Here is a 26,975-nt window from a genome sequence, read left to right as displayed (position 1 = left end):
GCCCTTGGCCAACAGTGACTTGAGTGCCCCTCAAGGGTAGGACAGCCCTTGGCCAACAGTGACTTGAGTGCCCCTCAAGGGTAGGACAGCCCTTGGCCAACAGTGACTTGAGTGCCCCTCAAGGGTAGGACAGCCCTTGGCCAACAGTGACTTGAGTGCCCCTCAAGGGCCATGTTCTCCTCTGCCCTGCGCCCCATTCTGTGAAGAGCCTGTGGTGTCCAGCAGCCTCCGCGGCCATCAATGGCATTTATGTTTGTGATTCCTCTGGTGGCTTTTGAAAGTGATTCTCTGGGCTGGTGTTTCCAAAGGGTCTGAAGTGTCTGTGGCTGCAGGCTGATACTGAGGGATACTCTCAAACAACACCGAGTTGCACAAGTCTTACAGGTGGCTGCGGAAACTGGAACATGTATATTCCCATTTGGAAGCTTAAATACAGTATAACATTGGTCTGTTGAAATGCTTGCAAGGTTTTAAAATATGTGTCCCTTGGCTATTATTGATATTTTTCAGGAACTAAGCTCTAAGGAAATGCTAGGTCTTTTTCTTAAATTTCATAAATGTAACTAAAATGTATATTTGATTAATGAGACCTAGAACAGATCTGCAAGATTTCTTTAACTTGACTACTTCATAGCCAGGTAGCTCGTGCACGAACTTAAACATTATTGTTTTCTATTTTGAACCAGCAGCTGTTGTCTTAAAAATACATCTTTGTAAAGTGAAGCTCATCATCACCCCTTCTTCTCTCCCCCACCCAGGTTTACTGTGGTCAGAGATGTGGGCAAGGCTGCCCTACCTCTTAAAGCACATACAGCGATACAGAGCTTCTAACTTTTAGCTGCACCTTATTTCAAAATGATCAAGTGTGGTGAACTCAGCCTGATCATTTGCCTACCAAATTTAATGTGTAAAAAAAAAAAAAAAAAAAAAAAAAATAAATTTTTAACAAATCACCGTTACCCCTGTCTGCCTTTCTCTGCTGTTTGCCTTCATTCAGTCGTCATTACCACGTCTAGTGCCTGAAGCGTCCTTTCTGTCCTCTGCTGGTTTGGAGATCCCCGTGGCCATCTGAAAAGCACAAGGAAGGAGCTTGGACATCCTTGTTCTCTTGCTCATTCCACTCTGGCGCTCAGTCTCGGTACCTGATTACCTCAAGACTCTGGGAGACACATTTTGCAGGAACGTGCCCTAGAAAAAGTCACTCCCATCCCAGCTGATGCTCGTAGGAAAAGAACTAAGCACCTCCTTTCTGGATAAAAAAGAAATGCTGACAGCTATTAAATGTTAATATGTGGTATTTTTGCTCTGTGCTGGGAAACTGCCTCTCGGAAAGCCATCAGCAATTTTCCACTTAAGAAGGAGATTTGGGGCGTGCTTGGGGGAATTGTGAAAGCCTCCTTCTAGCTGGTTTTTGCCAAAATGCTCCCCTGACGTTGGGTGTCAGTGCAAAAGATCCAGACCCAGACAAACTGCAAAATTGTTGAGAACAGATAGAAAGGTGGGAGGAGGGTAGAACATGACTACATCACTGTAAAACATATTTTTCCAGATGCTATAAAGATATGAGGGTCCACTTACTCATTGAGACCTGTTTCAATGCTCTTGCTCTTTTATTCTCTTCTGCATCGCAAAGCGTATTTCTGGGTGGAGTCAACAATTTGGCAAAAATCTGTTAACCGCACCAAGCTGATGAAGACAGTAAATTTGTTTCCTTTTCACGCCCTTGCAGACCCAGCCCACCTCCAGAAACAGATAAAAGGGAATGCCTGAAGCTGTGGAGCCAGAGAAGACTGTGCACACTTCTCTCGGCACTCGTCCCTCAGCAGCACAGCTCCGTTGGTCTTCCTGCTCTTCCCAACTCTGCTTGGAAGAATCAGCCATGTCTCGCCAGTCGATCTGCAGGAGCTTTGGAGGCGGCAGCAAAAGGGGATACAGCTCTTGCTCTGCCATCGGTGGTGGCTTTGGAGGAAGTGGGGGCAGAACCAGGATCAGCTATAGCTCGTTCTCCACATCCAGGGGAATTGGAGGCAGCGGACGTTGTGGAGGTTTTAGCAGCAGGAGCCTCCATAACATGGGTGGCAGCGGAAGAATTTCCATGGGTGGCTCTTATGGCAGTGGATACGGATGTAGAATTGGTGGCTTTGGTGGAGGCTATGGAGGAGGATTTGGCAGCATTGGAGGAGGTGTCATTGGTGGAGGAATAGGCAGCTTTGGTGGTCCTGTGAGAGGTGGTCCTGGGTTCCCTGGAGGCATCCAGCCGGTGCAGGTTGACCCAACCCTCCTGCGGCCGGTCCATGTTGATATCGATCCTCAGATCCAACAAGTGAAGTGCCAGGAGAAGGAACAGATCAAGACTCTTAACAATCAGTTTGCCTCTTTCATTGACAAGGTGAGAGGCTGGAACTGCATCTGCTGGGGAACGGGGACTCTGAGGACTTTCCTGTGCTGTGGGGAGGGGAATGTCCTCCCCAGCTCAGTGTTGGCAGGTCTGGAAGGCTGGTAGTGTTTTCATTGCGTCCTCCTAAGGAAATGTAAAGGTTTTACATCTGCAGAGAAACCAAAGGGCTTTCTCTAGGTTTGGTTGATCCAAATTCTTCCTTAGCTTTCCTCTCTGTGTAGTCAAGCCGAAGGGATCATGATGTACTCGGTTGTCCTAAGTGGTTCTTTAAGCCTGCCCTTTTTCGAGGAGAGTTTCTTCTTGAGGAACTTAGAACGTAGGAATGAGCTCTCTGTTAATTCTCGGCTGTTCCTTATTTCACTTCAAGTACAGATGAGTGTATTCTTTAGCCTGTCTGCACAGGGAGAAAATCGGTTATGAACACGCTTAGAGTATTTAAATGTATAACATAAGAATTGAATACTTGTACCTGGTAAGATGAATGTTCTCTGATACTGAGACATGGCATTTCATTCACTGGAGAGTCAAAAATGATCTGACACTTCTGCAAATTAATGTCGGTCAAAATTTGCAATTGGAAATGATCATAATCTGTAAATCTGGAATGTAATCATTCCAATAGGTAATGAAAAACCAAGCAATAATGAAGGAGGAGAAAAGAGGAGAAATTCAAATATAATGGAAAAAAGAGGAGAAAGGAGGGAGGAGTCTTCCTGCTGGAAAATTGGCTTTCCACTAGCCCCAGTCCTGTTGGGATGTGGAAAATGTTTCCCGTGGCCTCCCAAATAAGCAGGAGGTTTGAGTGGTGCGATGCCTCTCTGGGTGGGCACCTCACACACCCCTTTGTGGGCTTTCAGGTCCGCTTCCTGGAGCAGCAGAACAAGGTCCTCTCCACCAAGTGGGAGCTCCTCCAGCAGCAAGGGCCTTCGGGGCCAAGGAAGAACCTGGATGTCATCTTTGAAAACTACATCCAGAACCTGAGGAGGAGGCTGGAGTCTCTCCTGGGACAGAGGGGCCAGCTGGAGTCAGAGCTGCAGAACATGCGGCAATACGTTGAGGAGTACAAGACCAAGTAAGTGCAGTGACAGGCTGAGGAAGAAGTGGGCACCAAGACAGGAGGGTGAAGCCAGCTTGGACATTTCCATAGTGTCTTCCCTTTGCTGTGGAGCTCTGCAGAGACGGGACCAAGGTTGCCATGGAGGGAAGGGGGGTTCCACTGGTTGACTGATGAGCAGTCAAGAGACTCAACTTGTCTTGTGCCCTTCAACAGGTATGAAGAAGAAATCAACCGGCGCACTGCTGCTGAGAATGAGTTTGTGGTGCTCAAGAAGGTAAGTCAGAGAGGCACTGGGAGAAAGGGAGTGTGGGGGGACAGGCTGCACAGACATTGGAAGGAGGCAGCACCAAGATGGGCATCTTCCAACAGGAGGCATTGGCTGCCAAGAGCTCTTCTGGGGTGGGAGGCAGCTGTTGCCATCTGTGTGATCTTTCCTTTAGGATGTGGATTGTGCCTACATGACTAAAGTAGAGTTGGAAGCCAAAGTGGGAGCTCTGACTGATGAAATCAGCTTCCTGAGGTGCATCTACGAGGAGGTAAGAGCTCTCCCTTCTATTGGAGCTGTACTGAGACATGTGTTGGCCAAAGACAGTGAGGCTGGACTGGGTGCCCCTGTAGATTTAGTCTGGAGAGGCTGCTTGGAGCTGCTGCTCCACACCCCACACCCCCCCCCCCCCTTCAGAAGGTCGGGCTAACTCCTGTTTTGGTTGTAGGAGCTGGCTCAGATGCAAACAATCAGCCGGGACCTGTCTGTGGTGGTGTCCATGGACAACAACCGTCACCTGGACCTGGACAGCATCATCGAGGAGGTCCGGCGTCAGTACGAGCAGATTGCTCAGAACAGCCGGGCTGAAGCTGAGGCTTGGTACCAGAGCCGGGTGAGTTGGGAAGCCATCAAGGCACCTGGGACGGTCTCTGCTGGCTCATGCCTCCCTTGCCACCCACCAAGGGGACCACCTGCATTCTGGAGAAATTGAGTCCCTGACAGTTGCTTTGTCTCTGTGCCATCAGTATGAAGAGCTGCAGAACACCGCTGGACGGCATGGGGACAGCCTCCGCAACACCAAGATAGAGATCCAGGAGCTGACCAGGAACGTCCAGAGGCTGCGGGCTGAGATTGAGAACGTGAAGAAGCAGGTAGGGGTTGGCAAGCATCTTGTTGGGTGATGGCATCAGGCTGGGTCATGACTGAGCTGTGTGGTGTGTCAAGGACAGTGTGAGGGGAACATCAGTCATTGAGCTTCAGGTCCTTTGGAGGAGATGGATGGTCCCTGCCCATTTTCCATTCAGTTTGTGTCCTGAGGGCTGCTCTGGTGGAGGGTGTGCAGAAGAGAACTGAGAAAACTGCTTTTCTTTTTTCTTCCACAGAACCACCAACTGCAGGCAGCTATTGCTGAGGCAGAGGAGCGGGGTGAGATGGCCCTGAAGGATGCCAGGAGGAAACTGGAAGAGTTGGAATGTGCCCTGAGCAAAGACAAGGAGGAGCTGGCTCGCTTGCTGAAGGAGTACCAGGAGCTGCTGAACATCAAGATTGCGCTGGACGTTGAGATTGCCATGTACAGGAAGCTGCTGGAGGGGGAGGAGAACAGGTGAGCCCTGCTGCCGTGTCACCCTGGCCGAGGTACAGTCTCTCCTTGGGGCCAACTGAGGCTTAATCATCTGTCACAACCCATTTAACATTGGAATCTGATTTACTTTAATTTTTTCCCCAAGTTTTTAAGCCCCAAAAAAGAAATGATGTCTGCACTGGGAATGTTTCTCAGTGGCTTTTGTTGTTTTGCGTGAACCAGGACATATAAGTAGCACCTGGGAAATTGCACGGACCTTAATTGCTTTCCATTACATTAGATCTACAACTTGTGCTCCTTTCCCTCTGCAGGCTCTGTGTTGACAACCCATCCAACGTAAATGTCTGTAAGTATCCATACATCGCCCTCTCAGCAGAGCGGCTTTCCCCCCGGGTTTCCTGAGGATTCCCAGGCTGGCGCAGGATGCACAGTGAGCCTGTCCCTCTCTTGCAGCTGTGGTGGGCAGAAGCACCATTGCTGGAGGCAGAGCTGGTGGCTTTGGAGCCGGCAGTGGCATGGGCGGAGGAGTGTGTGTGGTCGGAGGAGGAAGCATCATTGGAGGCAGCTGCGGCATGGGAGGAGGAATACTCAGTGGTGGCTTCTCGTCCGGGAGTGGGAGAATGTGCAGCTCTGGAGGTGGCAACTTCATAGGAGGGGCCGGATCCTCCTCCGTGCGGAGATGTGTCACAACCACAACAGTCAAATCCTCAGGGGTGAAATACTGAGCCCCCCTCAGTCCCTCCAAGGAAAGAAGCACCTTTCCCTTTCTCCAGCCAGCAGCACAGCCCCTGCCACCCGCAACCGGTGTTCAGCAAAGAAATGAACTGTTTCCCTTTTAGCTCAGCACCTCCCTAAACCATCCTGCCCAAGGGGAGATTTGCAGGAAAACTCCATCCTGCTGGCAGAGGTGCCTCCTCTTCCAGCTTCACCAGTCTCCAGGGGCAGGAGATCTCCCTTGTGGCTACCAGGGACCGCAGAGCTCATCCGAGCATCTTTTGCTGCACTCCTTGCTGCTCCCCCCAGCTCCTGCCCTGGCTGAGGAGGAGTGTGTATAAAGCTGCTCTTTCCTTTCACTTTTCAAGGTCTCTTTTTCAATGGCCGTGTTTCCCCTTGCAACTTCCACATGTCCTGCATGTTGCCCACATGCTTGTTTCAGCTATATCGGGAATTCACGCGAGCAGAAGAAACGTGATAATGTCTCATAGTCAGATTTAGGAGTGAGAAACAGGTCTCTGGAGATGTCCACCTTCCCTTGGTGGAGTAATTTGGCAGCTTTAATATTTTATAGATCCCCTTCCCTCTTCTCCTTCACACCTGACGTATGTATGGCCTTATTGCAAACCTTCTGTTGCCTGAACCCTACTGCATGGTTGCTTTTTACCAGCACCCCTGTCCTCCAAGTTCTTTCATTACCAATAAACTGCAGAGAGATGAAAACATACCTTTGTGTTGTCTTATCACTTAACGGTCCCCAGGGGAGGGAAAACATGCTTTGTTCATCGCCATAGCGAATGGCAATGCCTATGGTGCTCTGTCCTATGATGCAAATCACTGGATGCCATGAACGGCCCAGCTGAGGTGAGGAGGAGGAAGATGGACCTTCTCTTTCCTCTTAGGAGGTGCTGTCTTGCTCCTCCACAGCTGAGTCCCCATCTCTCTGCAGGATGGGAGAGCCATGGCTGTGAGGAGTGTGGCACAGGAAGGGAATGTGCCATGTCAACCTGGTGGCCATGAGGTGGGGGTATTGTGCTCATACCAAGCATGGTAGGATGATGGCCAGCCCTCGGTTGGTGGACACCTCAGGAGCAAGACAGGCAGGGCCACCAGCAGGGATGTTGTGGTTGGGATATGGCAATGGATGGCAGCAGTTGGTACGTGGTGGTCTGGATGTGATGGTTTGAACACGGTGGCCTGAACGGCATGGTTGTGGCAGTTAGACTGGGGCTGTTGGAACCTGGCCGTTAGGATGTGGTAGTTTTAATGTGGCCATTGGGATGTGGTGGCTGGACTAGGATTGGTTTGAACATGGCTGTTGGGATGTGGCAGTTGGAAGGTGGCCATTGGGATGTGGTAGTTGGACTGGGATTAGTTTGAGTGTGGCCGTTGGGATGTGGCAGTTGGACTGGGGTGGTTTGACCATTGCCATTGGGATGTGGCAGTTAGCACCAGCCCTTGGCACAGATGTCATTCCAAGACATGCATCCAACCCATCACCATTACGCAGAGGGCTCTGTCCTGGTGGCCTAGGGACCTCCATGGGGGAGGACACCAATGACAGGTCTGCAGTGGGTGGTTAATGCACCGAAGAAGAGGGGTTGTCCTCTACCCTTGGCCAGCACAAGGGCAAGCAGCACCATCTATCTGACGAGCAGGGCTCTTACATGGGCACCAGCACCTCACACAGGAGCGGTGGGAAGGTCTGAAGATGCTATGTGGACACAAATTACTTGTGAAAAAAAAAAAAAAAAGCAGCGTGAAAGTATGAGACACAGCCTCAAACCTGCTATTATAACTGCAGACTGCCCAGCCAGGTTAGTCATTACCCTCTCTAAATAACATCCCATTGCAACCAAATTAATTTGATTAATGCTTGACTGGATTCTTCTCTGGCATTGGGAGGAGCAAGAGCCAGACCGGTACGTGAATCAACCCTGACTGTATGGTGGTGTGCGCATCATCCTCAGGCAGCCTCGGTATTTGTCGGATAAAAATATGGTGACGGAGAGGATCTGTGTTGCAGAGCCCTTGCCACCTCAACGAGCAAAGCAAACGAGGAAGAAATGATGGTTCTTGTTTGAACTAGTGTTACTTTCATGCTGCTCTTCTTATTTTCCCCCAAATACTCTCTCAGTTGACACCTGACGACTTCATCTGATGTTTGTACCAGATTATAATATGACTTACTCTCTTGTTTGAATAAGCAGTGTATTTCTCATTCTAAAATTTACAGGTTGGGATGAGAGACCAAGAAGTCATCTCTTCCTTCCTCAGCCCAGTGAAGAGTCCAAGGACAGGTACAGCCCAAGGTGGTGCAAAGCCCTGGAGCATTCCTGGGGCTTCTCTGGGAGGGTGGTGGTGGTGGAAGATCTCCCATGTGTTGAAACCCAGGCAGCCAAAGACGCAGGCATCATCCTACAGAAAACCACAGGCTTTTTATAAGTTCCCTGAGTTTTTTCTGGAGAGGGGCCAGGCTATAACATGGAGGTGCCACCGTTTATCATTCCCATCTGCTGTGCTCATGAAAAAGGGAGTAATGTTAATTGCTCAAGCACATTCGTGCTTGAATGAGAGGTGGTAGCAGCCTGGTGGCAGGGCTGCCCTTCGTCGGTTCCGTGGGGCACTGCTGCGAGCTCTAGGGTAAAACTAGATCCGTATTTGCAGCAAAGGGGCCGGTTTTCCTTCAGATAAGTGAATTTACTTGTGAAACAGCCTTAGCGTGACCAAGCAATGGTATGTCTTTTTAATATTTTTTGGTAGAGCTGCTGCCATTTTGGACACAGAGCACAAAAAATACAGAATAAATGTGTTTTTGTTGGTTTGTGCATGGTGGTTTTCTACAGCAGAGGGCACGTGCTGTCTGTGCTAATACAAAACCTGCCCCCAGGGGCCTCCTGCGGGCTCTGCTCAGGTGCTCACGAGAACCTGCCTGCATTTTCAGATCCCTTTTGGCTTGCAAAGGTTGGAGCTCACAGTGAGATGGTAATGCCTTACTCCTAGCGTTTACCATTGAAGTCTCCTTCACTCAGTCTGAGTAACGTGGAAGTGTGAGATACAGGCTGGGACTGCGGGCCTGTCCCATCACAGAGCAGTTTAGTGCAAGACCACCGGTGGCTGGATGCCCTACGGCTCAGAGGACAGTTATGCCCCAGCTGGTGGGACTCATCCTTCCCCCAGGCATTGTTGAGGTGGAACAGAAAGGAGATCTCACCCTCAACAAAGCCCAAAGCGAACTGGGTGGACGGTGCAGAGCCCTCAGTGGAGCTTGGCCATGCACTGAAGGAACATCAGGACTTGTTGAGCATGAAGATAGCCCTGGGCATTGAGATTGCCACGTGCAGGAACTGCTGGAAGGAGAGGAGAGCAGGTGGAAGCCCATCGCATAACCTAGTTCAGGGTGTGAGAGCAATATCCCTTGCATTAGAATATGGAAAGAAATGTAATAGGTGCAATATTTTATGAGCTTATTTAAGAATGAATCCAGGTGGCATTATATTGGCTGTAATTAGAGCTGAAATGAGGTTTTAATTGTTACTAATCATGTTTATGATGGGAGGGCCTCCGGAGCTACCAAGATTGCTTCCCTTGGGTTGGTCACTGCAAATACGGAGGAGACCCACCCACCTCGTAGTTGTGGTGGTAAGCAGGAAACATCTGCTTTCATGAGTGGCACTGCTTTGTTGAAAGGACGTGGACGTTGTCCCCTGAGACGTACCCTGCCACCGCATCCTTGATCCTGTTATTTACATCGCACATATCGCCTGAGCAGCTGGAGTCCTTCATGATCCCGAAGGACGAGACGTTCAAGGCAATGGTGGTGAGGTGCAGAGAGGTTATGGGAGGTTGAAGGTGGAAACTGGCATCCTTTGGCCCCTTGTCTCCACTTCAAGCAGCCACAGCAACACTCCTGGCTCACTCACCTCCAAGTCAAGTTCAAAACGAGCTGGAATACTCACTAGAAAACCCTCTGACCTTCTCAGGAGAGACTAGTATCAGTGTATCATGAAAGCAGCAACAACACCAAGTATCTGGGCTTGGAAGGAGTTTTACAACCCAACGGTCAAAGACCTACAAGTTCCTGGAAGCAAACACATTGCCAAACGTACCTAAAGCTATGTGGCTACCAAAGAAACGTAGCTAAGGAGCAAAGCGGAGCTCTCCCATTTGCTTTTGCAAGCTGTGCTCCTGTGCTTTTCTTCAAGCTGCTAAAAGACCTCTGCTCTTGCCTCTTCGCATCCTGGCTGCTTTTGCCTTGGATTCATCGTGAGGGAAATCTGTTGTCACTCCCCAGGGATGCCTTGTGGCAGCCCGGTGGCTCTTGCTGACTGGCTTACTGGGATCCAAAGAAGTCCGTGTTGGAATGCTTCCTCTAGGGCTTTACAAGAGAATTTGGGTCCTTCATCTAAGTTAATACACACCTCAGCTTTGATTGTAAAGATTGTGCCAGCAGCCAGGTGCCTTTCATCCCAGCCTTTTCTTCCTGCTTGATGTCAGCACTGCTCCTCTGTGAGAGTGCAAATTATACGCTGCTCCCATGTTACGTGTCTCAGAACAAAATATCTGCTCCCACCTAGCCAGGTGACCTGGATGAGCGCTGCCGGTGGATGCGGTGCACCTCCAGCTCCCTCCTGGCCCCATTTCATCCAGGGCTTTCAGCTAAAGCCGGGACAGGTAGAGCAGGGTTTGCAGAGCTTATGCCAATCACATTGTGCCTGGTGCTGACAGCAAACCTTCCTCCTCTTCTTCCTCCCACCCACTCTGGCTTGGATGCTGGTGCTTCTCTGCCCTTCATTTTGCTTCCACACTCATTAGCTCTACCCTAAGAGTGGGCTGATCTTCCTTTAGGTTTACCCTTGTGACCCCACAATCTACATTTTCTGACCAGCCCTATTGCTGGTGCCCATCAGACCTAGCTCGAAGTCTACATGGGATGGCATGGCATGGCATGGGATGGCATGGCAACATCCACTTGTAACTAGAAGTATGGGCTGAAGCAAGCCTACCTCTCCAGCAGCCTGGGGAGCAGGGCTTGCTGGGCAGACCCGATGGAGATAGGGTAGACATGGCCATGAAATGCCCCTAGAGGGTTTGCAGCCATGCAGAGGACACTGCCCCGTTCTCACACACATCTGAACCTGCTGTTGTCCTCCAGGTCGATGACAAATTGACTTTCCCATACATAAATTACTGGTTAGGCTGAGGTGGGAATTTCAGGTTGTACGGAAAACCACCACCTAAAGGAAGGACCAGCCGCATTCTTGGTGCAGTCACCACTCACAAGTGGCAGCCCGATGAAGGATGAAAGGACAAGTGGTGTGTTGCATTCACCAATAACTGTGTGTGGGGCAGGTCTGCCTGAGCTGCAGGTCCTCTGCCTCGCCTGACCTTGACAGGCTTTGATATGGAGCTGGGATCAACTGAAATAGGAACGGGTCCTTGTCTCACTCTTGGACAGCCACCTCGTGCTGGTCCCGGTGGTCCTCAGACCAGCCTCCCTTCCTCCTCCCCTACAAAACCACTCTCTGAAGCCCCTCAGATAAGTTCTCTATTTTTGTTTTGTGCCTCCACAGGTGTTTGAAATATGCTGGAGAAAAGGCTGGCCTGGCAGCCAAGGAACCAAGCCCCTCAGCTGGCTTGCATCACCTTCTCACTGCTCCGACCAAGGTCTTGCAGACACACAAAGAGGAAACACAGTGACCTTCTGCTAGGAGGTCTGTTTCTGTGCCACAGCCTCGTCCATTTGAAGTAAAGCAGCTGAAGAAGAGCAAGGGTAGCTCTGGCGCTGTCGTACCTGCCAGCAGCACAACCTGCTTGAAACCTCTTGGGCTGAGGAAGAAGTGGCTTTGCAGTAGAAGCCTCCCCAGAAATGGTGGGAATAGAAGGGTTTCCTACAGGTTGGAAGTTCTCAGCTAGGAGTGTGCTTTGGTGCCCCTAAGGTGGGGTGGCAAATCTCTTTGGTGGAAACAAGTTGTTGGAAAAAGATGTGCTCGTTCACCCTCCGTCACATCTGCTTGTACCCAAGTCACCCTGAACCGAGACTTCCCGGCACCTCTCAGTCTCGACGTTGACCCCAAGGTCCAGAAGGTGCAAATGGTGGAGAAGGAGCAAATCAAGATCCTCAATGGGAACGCTGCCCCCATTGTTGACGGGGTAGGAGGTGTAAGTTTCTCACTGTTACACTTGTGAAGACTTCTGGTGGGATACGGCATTTGGGGGCAGGTCGGTAGGTGCCTTTTCTGGAATGTCGGGTCGGCAAATTGGGCTTGGGTGGGGGAGCTGATCTCGTGCATGAAGGTGACAGGCTGTGGTGGCTAAGGTTACTCATGCCAGGACATCACTGGTGAGTGCAATGGCCCACTTGAGCTCTGGGCATCCTTTGGCTGCGCTGAGGGCTCGGTGGTTATCTGCACACCAAGGTGTGTCTGGATGGTTTTTAAAGCACAGCCTGAGCCAAGCACCACTAGATGGCTCAGAAAAGGTTTTAAATGCATAAAATTAGCTCTAAATTACTGTTTACTGCAAAGTGTTAGCATCCTGTCTCCCTGCAAGGTGCAAGCTAGCGTGCCTGTGGCTCCAAAGTGTTTTTGGTGACATCGTGTGAACCTAGCACAGATGATTAGAGTCTAGTGCTAGGTGCTGTATCTTAACTTTAATTTAATCTTAATTAAAGATTAAAACCCCGACTGAAGTTCCCAGCAACAATAAATAACTGCATTTAAGACTTTTGTAGGTTGGTGACTGCTTCTGGCATGGGAAGAATGGAAAGCAGCATGACTGGGGAAAGACTGTGACCTTTTGTGCATTCCCAGTGCTGGCTTGCCTTTCCCAGTTGTTCCGGCGTGCAAATCCACGTCTGTTCCTGTGGACTGGCATTATTCTGCCTTGGTGAGCCAAGTGCAGCTGCAGGCCAGGGTGGAAATGGCTGATGGATGAGATAATTCCTGAGATGCAAATGCTTCAGTTCCAGCCCTCTTGGGCCATGCATCAACGCTGATAATTTCCTGCTAACACGGGCAAGAGCTGCAGCATCTCCCCAGATGTTCTTCTTCCCTAAATTGAATATGGACCTGGGAGGATTTCCTTGCTAAAGGACTACTTTGATGAGTGGCAACTCATCACGGATCCCTCTTCAGCTGGCAGAGCTGCCCACATTCATCACTTGAAATGCCTTGTCCACAATTCGAGCTGCAGTGTCTGGACCTTGTGAGCAATCAAACCAGCCTTAATCAGTTTGACGGTACCCTCCCACCGAAGACAAACCGTACTAAATGTTGCCCTGTGGAGCTTGCCCTAAACCCTACACAACACTTACACCGCATGCAGTAGTAGCAACCCCCGTGTTTGTGCAGCTGCGCGATAAATACTGCTGCCGCGCAGCCTGAGCCTCTGAGCAAACAAATTCCCTCCCCAGCTCTCCCCAAGGTTGTAGCCAGCGTTACCAGATCCCCGGGCCATGAGATAAGGCAGCCAAATGCCATCTCCTCCCCAGGCCAGAGAGACGTGGTAGCTGGGACCACCAAGCCCTGGCTGGTGCCGTGCACAAGCAGGCACAAGATGTGCGTGGTCCGGAGACGTGCTGGTGGGAGGCACCGGCGTGCCTGGTCCCGGGTCCTGTTGCGTCACCAGCTCCACGGTGCATGTCACTCAGCCGTGCCCCAACCTACCGTGCAAAACCTGCTGGCCCGGCCCCAAGGAGTCCGTGGTGGTGGCTGTGCTCCAAAAGTGACGGCCACTCCAGCAGGTGGTGAGAGCAAGGTGGCTGCTGGCCTCGGCTTCTTTGGAAAAAGCTGCATTAAGGGCTTGGCTGGCTGTTGTGTTGTGCAGTTGTCAACTGGAGTGTTGAACTGGGAGATGCCATCAGATAGGAACTTGATTTGCTGGGCGAGCGCCAGGTCCTGAGTCCTGGGCTCTGTGTGGCCTCAGTGTCTGGTTAAAGAAGCGTGGGGCTGGGACGAAGTTAGCGTGATGGGATGGATCTTGCAGGGATAGTACCGTTTATGATGGTTTAAAGTGCTCCTGAAAGTAAGGTGTGTCATGATGCCACAGCTCTCCTGAGAGGATGAAAGCTGGGGCTTCCTGTCCCTTTGTGTCAAACCCTGTTGCTGGTCCCCGTCACCCCCCCACCAGCCAGACCTTTGCAAAGCCAGGAGAGATAGGTAGAAGGTGGCTGGTCTGAAGTGTGGACGTATATGCAATGTACCTGGCAGACCCCCTCGATGGAAGAGTCCTCTTGGCTGAGAAGTCCCATCCTTTAAAACGCTGCTGACATTATCCGTAAAGTTTTATAAAATAAATTTTGACTAACTTTGCTGTTATGTGGGGAAAGATGCCTTCAGGGGTGGATTCTCCAGAGAGGGAATGACCTCCTGGAGGTGGTGGTCTCTCTTCATCAGCTTTGCAAAGAACCTAAATGGCTAAATCAGGCAAAATACTGACCTTCAGAGATGGGCATCACACCATGCCTACAGCAGGTGACTTTCCTTCAGACCTTTCCCTTGCTGGGCAGGAGGTCTAGGCTGAGAAAAATCAAACTTCTGCTGCTTTTTGCATGGCTTTGCCTTTTCTCCACCTGTTTTGTTGTCCTGTGGATGCTGTTATTGCTGCTGCAGCACTAATGATAGCAATTGAGGTTCTGATAACTCAAAAGAGTGATTTACTCAATTGATCACAAAGCCTGACCTTGATTAGATTAATTATCAACTCTAAGCCAATTGCGAGGCCAGCCCAGGTGATCGGGTGTGGTGAACTTCCCAGATGTAATGATGCTCTGCCCAGTGAAGGCAGCACTGGGACCCACTTCTCTGGTAGGCTGGTAATCACATTGTTTACTGGATTCTGAACATCTGCCAGAATTATTTCCAGGTGTTTCAACTTCCTGTGGGAAGGGATGTTATTAAAATTGTTCTCAGTCATAAACAGTGTCTTTTGGTGCCTGCCATAGGCCTTTTAGCATGCTCCCTGCCTCCCCTTTCTCACGAAGTAACGTGGTCCCAAACCCTTAGGGAGGCTGATCCTGTGAGCACTGGTGGCTGGGGTCAATTACTGAAGTTCCAGAAGCTTCTTTATGTATTCCCACTGTAGGTCTTGATCAAGAAGCTGCCCTAATATTTTCACTCTATTTATATCAAGGATGTCACATACATTGACTATTTTTCTGCTGGGAAGCAGCTGTACATAGAAAAAAGTTGTGTTTTCTCATGGCATCTGGTAAATTTAACTGAGAGTTCAACCCAGTTTCCTCTTCATCCTCGTTTCTCTCTCTCTCTTTTTTTTTTTCTTTTTTTTTTTCCCCCTTCTTCTGCAGGTCATATCTCTCCTCCTCCTGAAACCCTTTGGAGATTGCATCTCTGCCTTGCCCCAGCTTGAGGGCATCAGCTGCAGGTTTGCTGTGTGTGGAGGAACCAGGACTTGCTCAGCCTTTAAGGTATCTCAGGGATCAGAGCGTGGTGTTCTGCGTCAGGTTAGCCAATAAAGTTAAAAGAGTAATAAGCTTCTACTCCATCCACTCACTGCAGTTGTTAACAATAATAGAAAAATGACTTTATTATTTTCACACGTTATATTAAATTGATACTTTCACATTCTTGTAGGGGAAATAAGAGATTAACAGATATCTTAATTATGATTATTTTCTGACTAGATAATTTAATACTATAGGTGGTTACAAGAAAATTATTGACGTGTTTACCTTTCTGTTAACCCAGAATAATTAGCCATTTATTGAAATAGCCATTAGTCATTTGTTAACGGGATTGCAAGGTAAAGTAATATTTTGTTGTGTACTAGAAGAATACTTGATGATCCAGACTTGAGGCTAAAATCAAGCCGTAACGCAGCCCACCCCTCTCCCCATTCACAGTGTCTCAAGCAGGCAAGACAAAGATGGGAGGTTCCTGCACCCAGACCTATATCTGGGTGGGACAGAAAGTTGCCATTAGACCACAGGAAAAAAGCCCAGTATCAGGGCATGCTCAGGATTTCCCGAGTCATCAACCCTTCACAGCAAAACCATGATGCTTCCTGACAAGAAAACTATAATTAGAGGAGGTCTGGGAGGGGACCTACCCCTACAAGCTGGGGACTGAGCCCCCACCAGGTAGGGTTCATCCTGCCTAACCCTGGCTTTCTCAAAGGCAAATGTCTGATCTAAACCCATCGCACAGGTCTCTGCATAGTCAAGGAGAGGGATTTGGAGCTCCACTCTCCTTGCTCCTCATAGGCTTCCCACCACTTCCCACGCCATGTCTCCTTGGCTTGCCTTGCCGTCACTGGACTTGGGAGCAGAGCACTTAGTCCCAACCCCTTGCAAGTCAGACTGTGCTGCCTCTGACCTCTTAGTCCCCACCTTATTCTACTTGTCCTTCCTCCACTCAAAAATAAATCACTCACGTGCAAGCAGAGATGCACTGTTGCTTCTCACCACGTGAAATGTTGCAGTCCACCGGTCATTGGAGAAGCTCCTGATGGAGAAGCTGATGACATGTACTGCACCAGGTTCCTCCTGACCTGTCCATTGAGCTCACGTTGTTTGGAGTGGCCGGCTCTTCCCCCTCCCCTTCCACCCTGGCCTCCACCCTGGTACCATGCAATTCAACCAAAGCATTTCCACAAAATGCTTCTGTTTACTAAAGAAAAAAGAACATTTCCCCCCCAAAAACATTCCCAAACAGCTCAACTCAGCACCCACTTATGTCAGTCTATTCAGGACAAAGCCTTCCCATCCTGGGCCTTCCCAGACCACCTCTAATTATAGTTTTCTTGTCAGGAAGCATCATGATTTTACTGTGAAGGGTTGATGACTCGGGAAATCCTGAGCATGCCCTGATACTGGGCTTTTTTCCTGTGGTCTAATGCCAACTTTCCGTCCCACCCAGATGTAGGTCTGGGTGCAGGAACCTCCATCTGCTCTCTCTGCACCATGGACACGGATGTGGGATCATGTTCCTGCTCCCACCTTGAAGTGTCTGCTATAATTAGGACAATACATTCTTGCAGGCAGGGTGCTCTCCAGGCTGGGAAACCTCAGAACTGAAGTAGCGTAAACCTTGGGTAGAATACCAGCGTTTCACTTTTTTCTGCCGTTACAAGGTTTTTGACATTTCTCTTCCTTTTACTGTCTCCCCAGAGTCTCTTATTGCCTTCACCGGCCACAGAAAAAGGTTATTGTTGGTCCATGTGATGGAAGGTGGGAGAAAACAAAAGTCTGTGGGCTGAAAGGCGTTTTTCTAAGTGCCTATGTGATCTCAGTTCCATTTCCTAAGTGACTCTGGGCTCTGCTGGTGCAGGTATTTAGGCAACTAGTGGTCACGATCTACTATTTCAATCCGGTGTGTTTGTGCCTATCCACTTTATCTGGACAGCTATTAAATCTACATACTCTATTTATTAACGTGCTACTGCATTACACTGCGGAGTGTCCACTCTACTGGTGTGCGCTAGTTATTTAATAGCAATAAGTACATTACTGCACTAATTTATCTACCCTCTTCTCTGCCGATGTGGCTTGTAAACATCGCTAGTTTATGTTCGGCAGTGATGAGAAGTATCTAGATCTTTCTTCTGAGACACCTGCAGGGCTTTAGGCATTCAGGATTTCTATTTTTAGCCAATTAAAATGGTCCTGCAAGAAGGTAGAGGCATTTCCTTGAGCTTTAGCCCAAGTACTAGAATTTGTTATTCCCATTTATCGTTTGGGTTGACTGGAGGTGGACGGAGGTGGATGTGGGTTATGGAGGCTGGTGGGTTCCTGGGTCCGTTGTGCTCCAAGAGCTGAAGTTTGAGCCTGTTTGTGAATTGTCTTGGTGGTCTGAAAATGTTAATCTTTGGCACAGTCTCTGTGGCATGGGTCTGACAGAGGACAGCTCAACTCACATTGCTTCCACCACCTGGAAGTCAGGAGTTGAGCGAGTTCTCCAGGTTCCCTTATGGTCCACAGAGGGAAATGAGACCACCCAGAAAGGCACGCTCATGTCCCCTATCCAAGGGCTTCTCCAGGCAGGAGGAACATCATCACCTGCTTCACGGACTCTTCTGGATGGGAGGAATTACACGTGGATGACCTCTGCTTGCTCCAGCAGCTGTACAAGCAGCCCGGGCAACCAATTTTATGGATAATTACATGAATAATTTTGGGGATGCAATTTAAATTAATCTTAAAAAATCCCTGACAAGAAAGAGCCAGGCTGATCATGTGGCTACTTGCATAACCCCCAAAGACTTTTACTCCCTGGTAGATTTGGTGATCATCCATCTCCACAGTAAGGATGTTGTTTGAAGCTGTGGTCCTTTTGTTCCGTGAATGTTGGGAACTGTTTTGGTGTTTCTTTTACAGGATCAGAGCAGAAGCTCCCCGGGCACATCCAAGAGCGATGCCAGCTCATTGCAGGGAAGAGGAAGGTATCACAGGAAGCTCCCCCTTCGTCTGCAGGATGTGTGAGCAGCGCTCTGGGTGCATCGCCTTTTCTGGAGCCAGCTCAACAGGTTCAGGTGTGGCTTAGTCTGTTGTGCCAAGGCTGCCTACACGCCATGCTCTGGGTTATGTGGCACGTGGGGCAGGATGGCTGCTCTTCTCATGCAGGGTTTGCAGGAGGCCTTCGCAAGCAGGACGTGGCTGCTTCAGAGATCAGTGCAGTGGTTCGGCACGAATTGCCACCTGGTTTGTTTCATGCAGTGAGTTGATGTATGTATTTAGGGCAATGATTTTGGATAGACGACTCCTAAGCATTGTTCCACATGGAACTGACTTGTTTGGTCTGTGGGTGTTCCTTCCCCTAGGTCATAACACTTCCTTCCAAGATCCATGTGGAAGATCCGTGTGGATGATCTAAAGTATTGCCTGATGCAGCATGCATTGGAATGAACCACTCTCAAAATGGAAAGAGGAGGGATCACAGAACCCCAGACTGGTCGGGGTTGGAAGGGACCTCTGGAGACCAGGCAGTCCAACACCTGCTAAAGCAGGGTCACCTTGAGCAGGTTGCACAGAATTGCATCCTGGTGGGTTTGAATGTTTCCAGAGAAGGAAACTCCACAGCCTCTCTGGGCACCCTGTCCCAGCGCTCCGTCACCCTCAAGGTAAAGTTCTTCCTCATATTCTGATGGAGCTTCTTGTGTTGCAGTTGGTGTCCATTGCCCCTTGTCCTGTTGTTGGGCACCGCTGAAAAGAGCCTGGCCCTGTTCCCTTGACATGTGCCCTAAAGGTGTTTGTGCACATGATGAGATCCCTCTCGCTCTCTTCCCCAGGCTGAACAGCCCCACCACTCTCAGCCTGTCCTCATCAGGGAGATGCTCCGGTCTCTCATCACCCTCACAGCCCTGGCTGGCTCCTCCCCAGTAGCTCCCAGTCTTTCTGGACCTGGGCAGCCCAGCACTGGGCACCGTGTTCCCGATGTGGCTTCACCAGGACAGAGCAGAGGGGCAGGACCCCCTCCCTCCACCTGCTGGCCATGCTCCTCGTGCCCCCCGGGGATCCCACTGGCCCCTTGGCACCTTGCTGACCCACGGGCAACCTGCTGCCCCCCAGGCCCTTCCCCGCAGAGCTGCGCCCCAGCAGCTCAGCCTCAGCCCGTGCCGGTGCGTGGGGCTGTCCCTCCCCAGGGGCAGGACATCACACCTGCCTTTGAACTTGATGTTCCTCAGCGTCCAGCTCCTCAGCCTGCCCAGGTCTGGCTGCACGGCAGTGCAGCCTTGGGGTATTGGCCGCTCCTCCCAGTTCTGTATCACCCACCAACATGCTGGGGGTGCGCTCCGTCCCCTCACCAGGCCAGTGATGAAGAAGTGGGACAGGACCCAGCACTGACCCTGGGGAACACCATGAGCTACAGCCTCTGGCCAGACCATGCACCACGGGTCAGGACCTCTGCCCTTCAGCCAGCTCTCACTGCCCAAAGTGTAGGATGAGGATGAACTGCACCCAAAGCAGTCCTTCAACTCAACAGAGAGGTGAACAGAAACCCTTTAGAAACTCCTGTGCAGGAATTGCTTGTTAAGGCAAGCAAACAGGATGTTTTAGCCCAGACCGCACGAGGACAACCATGGGTCATGCCCACTGAGTCTCACCTCCTCCTGACGTCAAGTCGTTCATTGTCCTCCTAATCCTTACCTGAGCCTAATAATGGCTCCAAGGTCACCCAGGAGTTTCAGCCTCATTGCTCAGACACCATTTGTCCTACACAGAGTTTTGCAGGGAGCGGGTGCAGTTCTGAAAGTGTCTTCCAGCTTGGCAGAAACATGGGAGCGAAGCAGGACAATTTACGTTGGTTTCTCTTGAGATGCATGAGCATCTAGAAACTAATGAGCTCAACTAAAACAGAACAGGAAAGATTTTTGTGTCATATCCTAATGCTTTGGCAAACCTTACCCAGATGTGTTAAAATGGGTCTGTTTCCAGTTTTCCCCCCACTCACTTTGAAAATCAAGCTCATTACACATTTTTTTTTTTCTGTTCACCATAATTATTCTTTCCAGCAGGACACAGAATTCTCAATCCAAGTCAGGTTTTTATATAGGTATATAAAAAGGGGGAATTCAGTGGGAAATTTAGTTGCAATTCTCAGTAAAATGTAGGTGACTAATGAAGTTTTATTACAAAAAATGTAGCACAAATGGAAGGTCTGGGATACCAGTTGGCCATTCCTGGTGTAAGGCTGGAAGAAACCAAGTTTGGTAGGGAAAGGTATCTCTTCCCATCTGGTTGTCTGGAAAACACTGTGTTTGCTCGTGGGAAAAGCCTTTCATAGGTCGCTAAGCATCCAAAATCATGTCCACCTCGGGATGCTTCAGCCGGACAAATAACCTCTCCCTACACACCCTTTGTTTTGGGGGTTTGTGAGGCACTTTCCAGATGGAGCCAGAGTGAGGACTGCAGAGCCCTGAGCACAGAACCTCTGTGTAACTGCAGGGCTCCCAGCCCAGCTTCATCCAGCACCTTTGGGAGGAAGAGCATCGCCTTCGGGTGAAGCCCAGATCCTCCTAACACTGTGCAGGGGACAAGGGGGAGGTGCTCGCCCTCTGGAAACTGTTCCACCAGAGCTTTTGGAGACCATGTACCAGATCCCTGTTGCCTTCTTGAGGTATTGGTCAAGGCTGAGGCTCTGGGTGGCATGGCCAGCATCAGGACTTGGCTCCCAAATGCTTTTGGACGAACCTGTGGCCACTGAGCCTTGCGCTGGAGCGTGCTGAGGCTGGAACGGTGGAGCCTGGTGCAGGAATGAGGAGAGGGAAGAGGGATGGATCAGGATCAGGCAGGTGCTCAGTGGGTAGAAAAGCCCGGAACCCAGCTCTGTGTCTGACGTCTCAGCCACGCAGTGGTGGGGCCTCTAGAAGAATCACCCCACAAACTGGCAGCTTTAGCTCATGGTTGAACCGCTCCCGCATGGAAGAGCAGGAGCAACCGTGGCAGGAGGGCCAAGAGCCCTTGTCCATGGAAGTGATGGGTCACCTGTTCCCTCAGGTGACCTCGTCTTAATCGTTAATAGTTAAAAGATTGGTTTAATTGATTGAGGTATATCTCAGACCGTTCCCATTTCCATTTAAAGCTGTATCAGTTTGTCCAAAGGTAAAATTGATCCACCGAGATCACATTTTTTCTGTTTTCTAGACATTATTTCAGCTTCATGAACCAAAGGCAGGTTTTTAACTTTTTAAATGCTGTTAGCAGAGACGACCAGGTGGCAACACCTCCCCTCTCCCTGCAGAAGCGATACTTGCTCATGGGTGGATATACTGGGAATGAGAGAAGATTGGGAAGCCACGGGAGCTGTCGCCTTTGCCTTCTGTACCCCCAGCGATGCGGTGAAGCATGGTGAGCCACGGTGTGGGGCCAGTATCGAGGCCTTCTGTCTCATGAAATGAAATACCAATAGAGATGGGGAAATTTGAGAGAGAACAAACCGTGGTAATGTGGATGGGTAGCTGTAATTAATGATGGAGGGTAGACTAATGAGATAAGGAAATCTCATCTGAGCAAAACTCATGACTCAAGCAGATTTGGGGAATTTCACAATTCCCCCATTGGTGTGTGGTGTTTACTCTGACCTCTCTTCAGGCAGCCGTTAATTGCCTCTTGATGAACCAAACCCAATAACAACATTAACAGACCTGCTAATTACCACGGAATGGAGCCTAGCTCCTCCAGAACGTATAAAGGAGAACTTCTGTCCTCCCCACCAGAGGAGCTGAGGATCCTTCACTCTCATTTCTCCTCCCGTTTTACAACCTCCTCACCTGCTTTCTCATCTTCTCTTAACGCTCTGAAAGCGACGCTATGAGACGACATTTCTCCAGATTTGGGGATGGGAATTTCAGTTCCTTTTCTGCTCACTGTGGCCCAGCGGGTGGCTGGAGAAGTTCTACCATAAGCCATTATGAAGACAATAGAGGAGATGATGGATACAGTGGTTATGGGTATGGTTATGGCAGCAGGAGTCTCCACAACCTCGGTGGGTTTAGGAATGTTTGTACTGGTGGAGCCTATGGAGGAGAAGGAATAGGATATGTGAGGTACATGGGATTTGGTGGTAGGAGGTGTCTCGATAGGGACTTCGGGAGAAGAGGATGTTTTGTGGGAGCTTTTCAAGGTGGTGGAGCAGGGCTTGGTGGCATGTGTGGAGGAAGTTCGGGCAGGGAGGTGCGTGCAGAAGGCCTTGGGAGAAGCACCTTTGGTGAACAAGGGGCTGGACAGGGCTTCGGGCAGGCTGGTGTCAGCAGAGGCATTGAGGAGGTCCATGTCAACACCAACCTGCTGAGGCCAATACAAGTACAAGTCGACCCCGAGTTCCAGAGAGTGCGGTCAGATGAGAAAGAGCAGATTAAGGCTCTCAACAACAAATTTGCATCATTCATCGATAAGGTGAGTCCCTGTTCTCTTTTTCACTTGTTATCTGGGAAGGGGGAGACACGAGGGGTGCTGCTCTGCCTGTGCCAGCCACGGGGACACCTTTACATGACACCTTTACACGGCATCTTCTTCTCCCCCCTCAAAATCACACCCTTGTGCTGGTGTGAAGCTCTTAATAGCTCGCAATAAACATCGCTGCCTGAATCACTTGCACTTAGCCCTGGGATAAGTATCTCTGAGTTGTCTTTTGTGGCAGGACAATAACAAACTGCTGGGATGTCACCATCACATTAACTCACTTCTCTTTTGAGGAAAAGGGTTTCTGCATGGCCAGCAATATTCTGGTGCCGGGGCATTGTTGACGCTAGCAGGAAAAATGGGTGATGGGCTTGAGCAGCCTTAATGTGTGCTCTTTTTTTTTTTTTTTTTTTTTTTTTTTCCCTTCTCCCCTCAAGCAAAACAAAATGTTTCATTTCTCTGAGATACAAAACAAATTACTTCGTTGTTTGGAGGTCCTAGCCTCTTTCAGGTGGCCGGTGGCTCCCTCGTATTTCTCCTTTACCTCTTGGCTTGCAGCTACAACGCTTTCACCCGCCCGCAGTCTTGCCTTCTCTTTTGTTTCTACTCACAGATACAGGAACAAAACAGCCACGGAAACACTTCCACCCACGCAAACCTGACATGTGCCTTTTTTTGGGTGGTGACATGTGTCTCTGCGTAGGGTGGAAGCTTGTGTTATTTCTTACAGGTAAAGACTTAACGGCTTCTTGTATTACCCTACAGAAAAGGTGCTGGTTGCACCCAGAAGTTTTAAGCGTGCTTAGTCCTGAAAAACAGGAGTGCTTTTGACTAGTTTTTTTTTTTGAAATTATTTTTTTATTAAACCTTCTGGATGTCAGCTGCCAGGTGATAAACTGTTCAGTGTCCCAGCTGAAGAGATGCTATCCCTCTGGTTTCCAAAAACACCAGCTCTGCATGTTGTAGGTCTTTCTGACCTTCTTCTCTAAGGCAAAGTGTGTCCAGGGAGAGACTGGTCCTGTGTGGTCTTCTGAGAGGGGGGCAACTCTGCTCAGGTGTTTGGGTGTCTAAGGTACTTCAGAAACAGCTGAAGTCTCTCTCCATCCCAATCATCCCCCTAAAAATTGTGCCTTTAAGAGAGGAAAAGCCAGCAAAATTCCAGTATCAGTGCTGAGAAGCGGCAGTAGAGTCATACCCATCTTATACAACAGACTGGGAAAAAAAGAGATGTCCCTCCCTTTAGCCTAAGCGTTCTGGTGTGTTGGTACCAACGTTCCTACAGTTAGTCCCACCTGATGGAACAAACCTCTAGATGCTACTGTGGTGGAACTGGTAACTGGGATTTGTTTTGCTATAGGGACTCACGCTGATGTCGCTGTGTCCCCCGGTGCCTTCCAGCAGCTGAGACACTCTGCTTTGTTTCAGGTGCAATGCCTTGAGCGGCAGAACCAGGCTCTGATGGCCAAATGGGAACTTCTGCAGCAGCAAAGTGCCCGACCAGAAGAGAGCAGAAATATCACCTCTTTCTTCCAATCTTACATCAGCAACCTGCAGAGGCAGCTAGAAACGCTCCAGAACCAGAAGGAGCAGCTGGATCCGGAGGCATATAACATGCTTCATCTTGTAGAAGATTATAAAAAAAGGTGAATAATTACAGGTCTGGTAAAAAGAATACTGGAATTTTCTAAGGCAGTGATGATGGTGCCTTTGGCTCCCCACCTTCAAGAGTTATGTAGCCATGGTAGCACTGCTCTGCAGTAGGCTCATTAGGGGATGCGACTTTGAGGCTGGAAGACTAAAGATTTGGTAAGGGAAGAACACAGAACAGTAAGAGGAAAATCAAAGGCCCTGTAGATCCATCCCACTCTTCTCCTGCCTTCCTCCATGCCTTTCCTTCACCCAGCGATGAGTAACCCGGGACTCCTTACTTCTGCTGGTAGTTGTGGAGTTGTGGTCAACCTGGACAATCGGGCGTGGGGGAGGGACAGAGCTGAGCAGTGGGGTCAAGTTAAAAGTGTCATCACTTCTTCTGGCTTACCTGCACCTGAAAGATAATATACATCCACAGCTCTGAAAAATGGGGATTTTAGGTCAGGGTTACAGAGATGTTAGACCTGATCTGTATCTATCCCGTTTTGTTGGCTAATTAACATATAGTTTTGCAGGGGTTTGCCTTTGTAGTTGCTCAGAAATTGCAGTTAAATGAAAACTTGACACATTCCCTTTTTGGGTGATTCCCTTTGGTTTCTGATCCGCTTGACTGAAGAAGTGAGCCAGGCAATGAGCTACCTATTTCTTTTCTCCGCTGTAACAGATTCGAGGATGAGATCAACAAGCGTGCATCGAAAGAAGAGGAGTTTGTGGAGCTCAAAAAGGTGAAGTAATCCAAGACACTGAGCTAAATCAAAGCTTCAGAAATAAAGCAGTAACAGGATGGCTGCTGAGGTTTTTAAAAGCAAGGTATTTGCTTAAGTTCATCTAACTGAAGTCATTGAAAACCTGAGCTTTTTACTGCGAGACTGGAGAGAAATAATTTCCTCTAGAGACTGAATTGGCCCTTTGTACGACGAGTATCTACAAAGTGCTGGTTTTTATTCACTCAGTACAGCCTAGGTGAGACATCGTTACCAGGGGTTAAATCACATCTATGGATGGCTTAGGAGAATAGAAAATTGAGACAGCTTTTGATTAGAAGAATTAATGAAATCTATGTTTTCCTTGTTTTGCCCAGGAACACGTTTATCTCCACAGCTATTTTGCTTATTTCTAAGCCGTTCTTTTCTTTGAAGAGTTAAAATCTTTCCTTCTAATTCTTTTCAATTCTAATTGCTTTTCAAATGAAACCTGAGTCCTTATTTGACTCCAGGAATGAAGGCTTTAAGGAAGTGCACAAAGCCTTGCAAGAACTGTACTTCAGTGGAGAATTTGGATCAAAGAGATACAAATATGCCCGTGGGTTATCTTACAGGAGCTGGACAGTGCCTACATGGGAAAAATGGAGTTTGATGTTCGGGTGGAAATACTGAAACAGGAGCTTGAGTTCCTCAGATGCTTACATGAAGCGGTGAGTACACTTCTCAGATGAAAAACTTACCCTCAGGTCTTGAAGGATATGTATCTTCTGGAGGTTTCCAGAAATTTAGCCTGAACAGGACTTTTTGGTGTGGAGAGAGGATCATCCTTGGCCGTTGATCTTGTGAAGTCCTTTCTCATCTGTGAGTGGAAGGGGGGTCTGGTGTGTCCTGAAGGCTGGAGGAGACACTTGGAAATTAAAACTGGTGGTGGAACAATAGGATCTGGGGGCTGCAGGTAGGGAAGTTCCCGTGGATAACTGACCAGAGTGTGCCGTTTCTTTCCTCATAATGTGACCTGGGCTGCTCAGGTGGACTGTTAAAATCCAGCATCTTGTTTTCCTCACAGGAGCTGTCCCAGCTGCAAACGGTAGTTGGCAACACCAATGTCGTTCTGTCCATGGACAACCACAGAGAGCTGAACATGGATGGCATCATTGAAGAAGTCAGGCAGGAGTATGAGGCAATTGCTCAGAGAAGCAAAGCGGAAGTAGATGCCATGTATCGTGGCAGGGTGAGTAGACAGTGACAAGACAAGGAGGCAAGTCTGGCTAGTCAGTGGAGTAGAAACCAAAACCATCTGTTCTCTTCTCTGAACATCAGTACCAGGACCTTCAGGACATGTGGGTAAACCAGCGTGAGCAACTGAGGAACAGTTACCAGGAGATCCAGGAGCTTACCAGGCAGATCCAAAGGCTGCAACCAGAAGTGGAAATTGCAAGGAAGAAGGTAAAGCTGATCCTTTCCGACATGGCTAAAGTAAGTCACGTTCACACGGGGACTCGGTGCAGTGTGACACAGCCTGTCCTCTGCAGGCACACCTAGAGATGGTTTCTCTTCAAAACGAAGCAGGCTGTCTGCACTGGGATTTAATTTGGGTTAATTTACCCAGTAAATGTGTCTTCTGTCATTGAGGCCTTTAATTTCCAAGGCCTACCAGAAAGGTTTGAAACCCCCAGTCCCACAGACGGGAAATGAACATTCTGCTTGTGCCCCTGCAGAATTCCAACCTCCAAGAAACCATTAAAGATGCTGAGCAGCGTGGGAGCTCTGCCGTCAGAGATGGCCAGCAAAAGCTTCAGGAGTTGGAGAACGCCCTGCAGCAGGCCAAAGATGACCTTGCTCGCCTTCTTCATGATTATCAGGAGCTCTTGAACGTGAAATTGGCCCTGGATATTGAAATTGCCATGTATCGATCACTCCTTGAGGAGGAGGAGACCAGGTAGGTGCAAGCTGCTCATCCTGGACAAAGCAGTGTGTCCCACCCCTCACCCTGTCGCTCAGACCTCCAGGATGAATGTCTGCCTGG

At 49.3% G+C, this 26,975-nt stretch overlaps 2 protein-coding genes across 2 annotated transcripts in view; one reads left to right on the top strand and one right to left on the bottom strand.

Annotated features, from left to right (window-relative positions):
- Positions 1–26,975, bottom strand: part of TNS2 (tensin 2) — a gene marked incomplete at its 5' end in the record, with an annotated part of 139,215 nt that overhangs the window by 74,824 nt on the left and 37,416 nt on the right. The window lies entirely within an intron of this gene.
- LOC308054753 (keratin, type II cytoskeletal 4-like) lies at positions 77–26,640 on the top strand. The gene is made up of 10 exons (XM_080368026.1): positions 77–2,389; positions 3,256–3,470; positions 3,669–3,729; positions 3,896–3,991; positions 4,169–4,333; positions 4,467–4,592; positions 4,824–5,044; positions 5,335–5,369; positions 5,477–15,629; positions 15,797–26,640. Exons 1-9 carry the CDS (start codon positions 1,763–1,765, stop codon positions 5,746–5,748), a joined length of 1,818 nt encoding a protein of 605 aa, XP_080224152.1. The 5' UTR covers positions 77–1,762; the 3' UTR covers positions 5,749–15,629; positions 15,797–26,640.

Source organism: Falco punctatus (assembly GCF_963210335.1).
Source record: "Falco punctatus genome assembly, chromosome: 18".
Taxonomy (NCBI): domain Eukaryota; kingdom Metazoa; phylum Chordata; class Aves; order Falconiformes; family Falconidae; genus Falco; species Falco punctatus.
This window is presented reverse-complemented; position numbering and strand designations above follow the sequence as displayed.